Here is a 10,597-nt window from a genome sequence, read left to right as displayed (position 1 = left end):
CAATCTTTCATTATATCTTTTTTTCAAGTGAATTCTTTAAATAAATTTTAATGATTAAACTATTTATATCATAAGGAGCTCAAAGAAAAAACATTGACATACTTTGATATTGGTATCAAGTAGCTCTAATTACAAAAGAAGGGTTCATAAAAGAGAGACATGGAAGGGCCAATAGAGTACACTCAAAGATACATTACTTTAAAGTTGCTACAAAATTTGAAATATAAAAAATTTACATGCTCAATTGTTCAACTCACATTAAACTCATATGTAATTAAAAAAATATGATAATATTAAGTAGTAAAAAAACTATATTTTTTTGGTAAAATTGTCACTCAATTTGAGGTGAAATGCGTCACTTATGCAAACAAACTTATTCATGAGCATTTTGTCAATTGGAGTTCGAGATTGCTTAAGAAGCCGTTCTCTCTCTTGCTTTCTGTATTCTCTCTTCTCCTTTTCGTGTTGTATCTTTGCGGCTTGCGCATGCCCCCCGCAGAGCTAAAGTTCTTACAAACACACACACACACACACACTCTCTCTCTCGTCTTTACCAGGCCGAACATGAATCGTTCCAAGGAACCACATGCAGTGGTTGTGCCATATCCAGCTCAGGGCCACATCAATCCCGTGATGCAGCTGGCCAAGCAGCTGGCCATCCAACAAGGTTACAGAGTCACCTTCGTTAATACCACCCACAACCACTTCCGGATCCAGGAATCTCAGCCGTGCAGTGGCGGTGACACAGACATGGCTTCGTCGTCCCCCCACCCCAACATCCATCTGGCCCACATACCAGACGGTTTCCCCCCACACTACAACAGGATGGCGGATCTCAGTGTCCTCTCACAGGCCATCGATGACCACATGCCGGGCCCCTTCCGCACCCTCGTGGCCGAGCTCATGGCCTCAGCTCACCCCCCTTGTTGCATCATCTCCGACACGCTCATGCTCTTCACTCAGGATGTAGCCCACTCGTTCGGCCTTCCTCGTATTGCTATCTGGCTCCAATCTGCGGCTAGCTTCGCTATCAACCTTCACATCCCTCAGCTCATCCAAGAGGGCGTCCTTCCTCTCAAAGGTACGATCTTTCTTCATTTGAACAACGACCGATTTGGTCAACTGTTCAAACTGGCCTTGGTTAGTGGCTAGAATCCCCATACGGTCAGTGGTCAAGAGTTAATTTTCATACAGGTGTTTCTGATTAGCTTAATTGGTAGAGTAATGGACTGTTAATGCACAACGTCTGAATATTATTAGAATACTGCCAGCATGTTCGTAACAGGTATCATACTCTCCAATCTAGAACTGCACAATCCAAACACACAATAATCGAAGGAAAAACTGTTTGAGAAAATGTATGGCATATGCAACAGACACAATTCAATGATTGCAGATGGCTGCAGGACATGCAATTAGGGGCAAGATGCATGCAAAACCTGATGTTGAACGGAAATCAAATATTGCTAAAAACCACACTGACAGGAAAAATCAAGCACCATTGTCCATCCAAGGCTTTCAGAATTTGATTCATATTCTGAATGCTGCAGTCCATCTCATACTGAGCCAACCTAGTGTCCAAGCCACGAGAGAGTGGGTTACTGACTCGACCTTACACACTAGCTTCAAATGGGTCTGATCCATATCCTGAATCATCATGTTAGCCGCATATTGGTTGATACAGATGTTGTATGTGAAGGACATCTAAACATCTAATGTGGGGAAAAAGAAGACTAACTTGATTACTTTAGTACTTGTGAAGCCAAATGCAATTGAGAGAGAGAGAGAGAGAGAGAGAGAGAGTTGTGGAGCGCGATGGTGCCGCCGGTTCGTGCCGCCCTGCTGTCGCCTAGTACTGCACGACCTACCGTCGCCTCGACCTGCGCCGTCGAAGCTTGAAGATCCACCTGTCTTCACCTGTTGTTCGTGTCCGCACTGTCGACGCTTGAAGTTCCGCCTGTGCTCATCTGTCGTTCGTGTCCTGTCCGCACTGTCGACGCCTGCAGATCTGCCTGTCTTTACTTGCCGTTCGCGTCCTGTCCCTATGCTGCCAGCGGAAACCCTAGAGCACTTCAATCGTCGTTTCCTGCTTGCGAGTTCTCGTTTTCTGCCCCCGAACGTCTGTCTGCACACTGCCGCCTACCTGTGGAGGCTCAGGCTTCGCCGACGTCACCCGTGCTTGCCAGGTCTGAATCGTCCCTGCCTCTTTTGCAGCGTGAGAGAGAGAGAGAGAGAGAGAGAGAGAGAGAGAGAGAGAGAGAGAGAGAGAGAGAGAGAGAGAGAGAGAGAGAGAGAGAGAGAGAGAGAGAGAGCCGTCGTCTCTTGTTCCGCCTTTTGTCCCGTGTCCCGCCGCCTGTCCCGTCCTGTCCCCTGCTCGATCGCGTTGCCACGTCACCAGTCGCTCCGCTGCCTTCGTCTGTGCTGCTGTTCGCAGCTCAGCTTGCCTGTGCATGTCCTTTTCTACCGAGGCGTCTAGCTGCTGTGAAACCCTACGCTCAGAGAGACAGCGTCTAGGCCAAAGTGCCCATTGATCTGTACAAAGAGAGAGAGAGAGAGAGAGAGAGAGAGAGAGAGAGAGAGAGAGAGAGAGAGAGAGAGAGAGAGAGAGAGAGAGAGAGAGAGAGAGAGAGACTGCAGCTCTTCACTCGGCCTCGGACCGGCATACGCAGTGATACAATATGGCTGGTATGGATCTGGCTTTTATAGACCAAACGGTGGCAACTCTTGGTCCGGATTCCGATACCGAGGAACCAGAGGATATGGTTCCGTGCACAGAAGAGGTGCCTCCTGGTCCTGACTTCCAGCTTGCGAGCAAACGTACCAAGCATACTTCGGAAGAGGCAATGGATCATCAGGATCGGTCCTATGCTCAGGTTGCTTCTGATTCTGTGGACTCTCAGGAGGTTGACTGGGAGCATTTGCTGGAGTTTGCCAACACTTTGCTTGGCGATTATATTCAACATAATCAGGAAGTCTTTTCTGATTTCGCAAACTGAAGATGTTCTAGAGGCCACTGTGGACCCGAATAATGTCTTGCGCTCCTTTTCAGTGTTCTATGAACGCGCCATGATTCTCTTCTTCATTGGTCGGATCCCACAGCTTTCCCGTATTCGCCAGTGGCTGCACAGTCTGTTACAAGGGGAATGTGTGGAAGAGATTTTTGTTGGGCCCCGAGGTTTTTTTGAGGTGCTGTTGAAATCTGAGACGCACCGTGCTGTTCTTCTATCTAAACTGCCTTTGTTCTTAGATTGCCGTTTGGTCCATGTTGTGCCATGGCGCCCAATGGCGGATTTTCAGCGTCTGCTGCAACGTGAATGCCCTGTCTGGGTTGAAGTGGAAAACTTTCCGGCTGTCTATTGGCCACTGTTAAAGGACGCCATGGCCGCTGTGGGCATTGTTCTGGTCCCCCCAAGCCCGAGGGCTGTCAATCGTAACCGTTTGTGCATATTATGGGACACTGCCAGGAAAAGGCCTGCGTGGTTACGTCTTAATTGCTCCGGCATGCATCGTTTACACTTTCGTTTGAAATGGGGCAACTTTGTAGGACATTGCATTTCGTGTGGTAAATTGGGGCATTTTATGGCCGAATGCCCAGAGAAGCCCCACACTTTAGAACTTGAGCATGTTGCGCTGCCCATGGAAGATATGGTGTGTGATGCTCCGTCGCAGGATGCCACCCAGCCATCTAAAGTGTTGGATAAAGGTAAACAATAGGTTTCGGGTTTGGATTCCCGTGCCAATGACTGGGTCGATGTACGCGGGAAAAAAGGCAACAGGCCTGTTGCTGGCATGGTGGATACTGTGCCGACTGCCTCATAAGATTCCATGCGTACTTATATGTGCAGAAAGAGATATTGTCTTCAGAACACTCTGCTCCTGCTATGGTTTCCGCTGCTCCCCGTCAATAGCCCACAAGGAGAGTGTATTCGGATGGTCCAAAGGGTCCACCTGCTAAGCTGGCTTTTAATACTAGAGGTAACGTCATTACCCCATGGGATCGTCGTTATCTCTGTTCCACCCCCAAGACAACGGATATGCCGTCTACCTCCAAATCTGGTCGTCCGAACTCTTTTGCCGTGTTAGCTGATTTTTTGGATGAGGGGGTCCTGGACATTCTTGCAGAAAAGGTCAAATCGAGGCAAGCTGTGCCTCGTACCTGATTTTCTTTTTGAATATACATGAAAATAGCCACGTGGAATGTGCGAGGAATTTGTTCTTGCCACAAGCAACATGCCATGTGGACTGTCTTGCATGAGAATCAGTGGGATGTTTTGTGTGCTGTTGAGCACAAGAGTCACGGAGAAGCAGGTAAAGTTGTGGATTGCCATGGCTTTTGTCTGTTCTATGCAGGGACACATGCCATGCATTATTTTGGTGTGCTCATGATTGTCCATGAAAAATATCAGCCTGCTCTTATTAAAAATGATGTACATGGCTGCTTTGTGGTGATTGAAATTTTATTCGAAGGAGAGATCTTATGGTTACTTGGGCTCTATGCTCCGAATGATCCTTTATCTCGCCGGGAGCTTTGACACACCTTGCAGACTTCCTTGTCACTTGGCAGACGGGGTTTTTTGATGGGGGATTTCAATATGTGTGTCGATTCTTCGCAGTCCACATCGGAGCATTCGGTAATGGACGCGCCGGAAAGTCGTATGTGGCATGAGTTGGCTCTTGCCATTCTTAAGCAAGATCTCTGGTCTTGGCTACACCCTTCTTCTACAGGGTTTACTTACCATTCTGCCCAGTATGCAACAACATGGTCGCGGTTGGACTGCATATATATCATGCAAAATGATGATTTCCTTCCTGAGATGCTCGAAATGAAAGTGTTGCAACAATATGCCTTGTCGGACCATTTCCCTCTACAGCTTGAGCTGCTTGCACAGCCCATTGCACCTTATAAGCAATTTCTGGAGAGACTTCCTTTGCGTTTCAACTCGTCTTATTTGAAGCATGCAATCTTTCAAGGCTATATGCAGCAATTGATTGATAGATTCCTATTGGACTTCTCTCAGGGCACTGCTTCGTTTGAACGATTGCTCTCTAATGTGCAGCGGGTGGCTCGGCAGTATGGGATCCATCATGCATCTCTTTGTCGCCGGCGTCGACAAGCAGCGGAGGACCTGTTGGCTTTGGTTCGTTCACTGCTGGTGGACACTCCAGATGATGAATTTCTGTTGTCACTGGCAATGCGTGTGGCCGATCTTATTAAAGAGTTTCAGTTGAAATCTTATCAGCAGGCCAAATTGCAACATCTGACGGAGACTTTGCAAGATACTGCTTGTCAGACTCATAAGTTCTTTCGAGCTCTCCATGCCTCTCCTGCTCGAGAGAATATGACTAGACTCTAGGATGCAGAAGGTCAAATGGTCCTTGATCCGCAGACTATTGTGAATATGTGTAGGAATTATTTCATCGACCTTCTTGGTTCCACTTCTCCCCCTTCAGGCCAAATTACTCATGCCCATTCAATTTTTTATGATCTGGTCCGCAATCAGGTTCCGTAGGACATGCAAGCTACTATGGAGACAGATATTTGTGAGGCGGAGGTTATGGATGTTCTGTTACACTTGCCCAAGGATAAAAGTCCTGGCTGGGATGGTCTCACCAATGAGTTCTTTGAGGTTTTTGCTACCCAACTGGCGAAACCATTGACGGCTCTGTTTCAGCAGGTGTGGAAAACGGGGATCATGCCTTCCTCTTGGAAAGAAGGACTTATTAAACTGCTTCCAAAAGTTCCTTCGCCGTCTATGTTGAAACATTGGCGCCCGATTTCTTTGATGGGTTCTATGTATAAAATCTTTTCCAAAGTAATGGCGAATCGGCTCCATAAGCATCTTCCTGCCATTATGCATCCTCTCCAATATGGATTCATTAAGGGCGGAAACATTCTGCACAATGTATTAAATGCGCAACTGGTGATTGATTATGCAAAACATTCTAATCAGGAGGTCGTACTGATTCAATTGGACCTGGAAAAGGCTTTTGATTATCTGGACTGGTCTTTCATTGCAGAACTTATGTCTATTATGGGCTTTGGTGCCCGGATGTCTTGTCTGATTTACACCATCAGTGCTGCGGCGTCTTCGTGAGTCATGCTGAATGGAGGCGTTACCGAGCCATTTGTTCTTGCCCGCTCTGTCAGACAGGGGTGCCCTTTGAGTCCTCTCTTCTTTGCCCTTGCGACTCATCCAGTTCTTTCGATGTTATCTCATATGGCAACTTCTACTCAGTTGGCTGGATTGTCGCTTCCTTCTGGACAGCACTTCATTAGTCAATCCTTGGCTGATGATAGCTTTATGATTCTGCGTGGGGACAAGGATAACCTTCGCAAAGCATTACATGTTTGGGCTCTCTTTGGTCAGGCTTCCGGTCTTCGCATCAATCCTTTGAAATCAGCCATTCTCAGCTGCACGGAGTTGGATTTGCAGTCATTGGACTGGCAGGGTATGGTTATTCCCCGTGGCTCCATTGTCAGGCATCTTGGGTACCCTTTGGGTGTTGATGTTCCCCCAAAGCAGCTACTACAGTGGATTTCACAGAAACTGTCGGCTAAGTTTCTGTATTGGAAGTCTCAGGCCTGGCCCTTCCATATTCGCCTCAAAGTAGCCCAGACAATTATGTTGCCAATGCTCACATACTTCTTGCCATTGCTGCCCTGGACTGCTACTACACTGAATGCTATTACTCAGTCTATTCGCTTCATGGTATGGAAGAAGGATTCCCTGCATGCAGGCATTTCCTGGATTTCTTGGTCGCATGCGTGCACCCCCAAACGCATGGGTGGAGGGGCTATTTTAGATGCCCAAACTCACATGCTGGCACTCCGTTGGTCTCTTTTCCGCGCCATGTGCTCGGATCATCATCCGTGGTCGTTATAGCCCGTTATTTTCTAGAGGATCATGGGCTTTTGCATGGTAATACCCAAATTCGGAGTTCTTGGTGGCATGTTCTTAATGCCGATTCTCGGTTCTCCAGTTCTTCCTCATCTCTGCTTGCCCATTTGGTATGTTCCTGGAGACTGGTCCTTCGGAAGGCTCAGTGGCATCCAACAGATAATCACTTGGCTACTAATTCTTTTCAATTGGAATTATTGGCAGTCTCGCGGTTGCTTTCGTGGGAAGGTAAACATGAGCTTCGACCAAAATTCAACCGCATGGCACGTTTGGGATTAACGTCAGTTGCGGATGCCACCCTTGCCAGTCGCAATGTCTTGATATCCTTTCGTACAGCCAGAAGGCTTTTCAGGATCCCTCGTGGATACATGCATTTATGGGAATAGCTTTTGATGGTGCTCTAGTGCAGACACCCCTTTCTTGCCCTTGCTTCGGATCGTCCCTGGCAGGACTGGGACTTGGCAGGCCGGCTGCATTTAGAAAAGGCTTCATCTAACCAGGTGTATCATCTTTTGATTAAAGATCATCAATGGCTGGTTACTAAAGCTAATACTCTATGGGGATTGCGTAAATCCCGGTCATGGTGGAGGGCAACTGTGATGGACAGTTGGTTGAACAAGACACCCTTCAAGAACAAGACACCCTTCAAATATAAGGTCTTTCTTTGGAGGATGATGATTGGTGGTCTTCCGCTTGCTTCAGCCCTTTTCAAGCGCTGAATCTCCAACGGCAACTGTTTCTTTTGCACCACCAGTGTGGAATCCGCCCGTCACCGATTTATTTCTTGCCCCATCGCTAAGAAAATCTGGTCATTCTTGTCAGCCGTTTGGCGAGCGGTGGTTGGTTTATCGCTACGCCCGTTTGATTGGGTTTTTGTGCAGCCCAAATACCCCACACCGACACAGCCACATATGAAGATCATGTTTCACTTTTTGCGATATTGGGGCTGTTGGCATAATTGGACCATTCGGAATGCTTTTCTTTTTGATTCCGCCTATAATGTTCAGTGGCATATTGCTAGGCTTAAGGGTCTCTTGTACTGGCAGATAGATCTTCTCCGGCACTCTGATATGCTCTCTCGGGAGGACTTACGTCCCTGGCATATGGCAATTTCCTCTGCGTCTTTGCCATGACTTTGTAACTCTTAGGTCATCTGGTTCTTGTAAAGAGATAGTGTCCTCTTTACACACGATGGGGTAGACCCATCGTGTATCTTGTAATCATGAAAACTTGTACCTTCTTCGTAATTAATACAATTACCTTTTATGAAAAAAAAAAAGTGTGTGTGTGTTTAGGGCTGCTTGCACGACTGCTGGAGGTCCTTCTATGTCAAGGCTGAAGGTCTTTGCGAAATAGGGGAGCTTCAAGAGCAGCACCTGGAGCTTTCTCCTGCATTCAGGTTGGTCTGATGCAGCACTGGGCAGGCAGGCTACTGTTAGGGGCAGGAGCAGGTCTGCTTGGATCAGGTAATGCATTGTGCAAGGCTGCTTCTCACCCATCAAGCTGTTCTGAAAGTGTGCAGGGTATTTTTGTGGTTTCTAAGGCGTCCAGGTCTTCTGTCTTGAGCTTGTTCACTGCATTTCGAATGGAGTTGTGTGCTGGCTTACAGCAGCATGCATGTCTGCATGTTTCATGCAGAGATTCACTGCTCTGTTGTGTCTTGTTGGCTTCAGTCTTCTACAAGAAACCATTGGGTCAGAGTGACATGAATTTTCTGGATCAACATATCAATTCAGACATGGAAAAGGATCAGGGTGTAAGTGCTATAAGCTTAACATGAATGCCTTGGGATTTGGCATCCTGATGTTAGGAGAATACCTTATGGTTTGCAAAGAAAATGCAAAGCATGTATGTACGAACTCAACTAAAAAAACTGAACTCAGAGGGAAACTCAGGAAAACTTCAAACACAAAAGTGTAGAGTGAAGGAATAACTCAATGAACTGAATACAATAATATATGTCTAAGAGCAAAAGAAAACTCAAATTACTCTCGCTTGGAGCAGGTTGAGTGGAGTGAGTTGATGGAGACAGTCTCTGGATGATCCGGAAACAGCACACCCCGAATATTGGGATGTGGGAGGATGCCACCACAGCTGGAGAAGAAGAAAACACAGCTGCAGTAGTCCTGAAGAAGTGGGCAGCATCAAACACCCCTTTGAAGTTTGGAGGAGAAAAAGCAGCTGTCTGGATGAAGAGGGTAGTAGCACGAACATGTGAAAAGGATGGCAGTAGACTGTCTGATGATGATGCCAGCCAGGTCAGTTGGCACAGCAGCAAAACACAGCTTTTCTGGTCTTGGAAATGTCAGACAGATAGCACCAAACAGGTCTTCAGTAGCTAGGAATATTCAAAGTTATGGGAAACGGGGAAACGAAAAGGGAAATGAAAACAGGAATGGCAAAAATTTGGAGTTTTGGGGAGTTTCCAGTAACTAAAGGGATGAGGAAGGCAGATATGGAAACAGGAATGGAAATAGTGAAATGGTAAAAATGTGGTGTTTCGTGGCGTTTCTAGTAACTTACATCCACCATCCCAAATAGTGAATGGATGCTGCTTGGGATTGTGGAGATAGAAAAGTGGTTATAGCATCCAAGGCTTATATTCACTACCCATTTTAGAGGAAGGAAAAACAATCCAAGGAGAATTTTGACGATTGGTAGATACTTCTTTCATGCATCTCTGAGCTTGATGATCTTGACAATAGTAATTAGGTGTGGTAATCATGGTATGATTGGGATTCTATGTTTGTCCCAATAATTTGTGGGTGAGAAATGGTAGAGGATGCTAACTTTGTGCTAACGGCATATAAGAAAGCCTTTGAATAATTTTTGGTAAACTTAAAAATTACAATTGGACAAAATCCTCTTCGGCAAGGCATCTTTATAGATCCCTTTGATGAAGAGCCTTACCACTTGGAGCATATTTACATGGGATTTTGCGTGGAATTTCACTTGCTTGCAAGACATTTTCACCATTGTAGAGATGGCATTATTTTAGAACTGCTTTTGTTGTAACCAACCTTCCTTCCGTAGATGGGTGGTATTTCCCTAATTACAACTTAGTTACAGCAACAACATTTATTACAAAACTGAGAAATGCAAATTAACTTACAATGTTGGACAATGGACACCTTGTTGGCCCCAAAACTAGCACCCCTTTCAGTATTTCTTTAACTTAATTGAAGAAAAAGTTGATGTACAATGGGATTCTCCCAATTCTTTTTGGTATTTCAACTCTTCTTGTTGTCCAAAATGACCAGCAAGTCCTCGATTTGATTTGCCCCTTCATTAGGGCAGTCAATTGGTCTCCATTCGCTTTGATATAGATGGAAAAAGCCCCAAATTCATTGATTTGCTGGTCACTCCACTTAAATTTGACTAAAAATAGTTTCAGCCTTGTTGAATCCATGTCTTGGAGCTATCAATTTCTGGCAGGCTTCCTGAGGCTACTGTTAAACCCTAATTTTTGCTGCTGCAGATTAGGGTTTACAACAAAGAAATCTGAAATATCTCGGCCTCTAGTGATCTCAATGTTGTAATCTTCAGAGCAAGTTTGTAGAAAGGTTGGGGGATGAGAGAGAATCCTGAGGACGGAGAAAATTCAGACTTTCTTTGCGAAGAATTGAAGAAAATCAATCATTTATTGCTGTTGTTCTGCCTTAATAGCTTGTAGATATTGTCACCTGTTGTTGATTGGT

The 10,597-nt window shown here is 45.8% G+C and overlaps 1 protein-coding gene across 1 annotated transcript in view; it reads left to right on the top strand.

Annotated features, from left to right (window-relative positions):
• Window positions 1-439: 439 nt before the first annotated feature.
• The window catches only part of LOC148035539 (UDP-glycosyltransferase 85A5-like), a 74,686-nt gene continuing 64,528 nt past the window's right edge, over window positions 440-10,597 (top strand). Inside the window, exon 1 of the mRNA XM_087677496.1 lies at window positions 440-1,081. Coding sequence (XP_087533622.1) covers window positions 487-1,081 — 595 coding nt within the window. The 5' untranslated portion in view covers window positions 440-486. The remainder of the gene's footprint in view (window positions 1,082-10,597) is intronic.

This window comes from Lygodium microphyllum, chromosome 5 (genome assembly GCF_053477565.2).
Source record: "Lygodium microphyllum isolate KBCC chromosome 5, Lygodium_microphyllum_v1.1.10, whole genome shotgun sequence".
Lineage (NCBI taxonomy): Eukaryota > Viridiplantae > Streptophyta > Polypodiopsida > Schizaeales > Lygodiaceae > Lygodium > Lygodium microphyllum.
The sequence above is the reverse complement of the archived record's forward strand: the minus strand, read 5'-3'. Positions and strand labels throughout refer to the sequence as shown.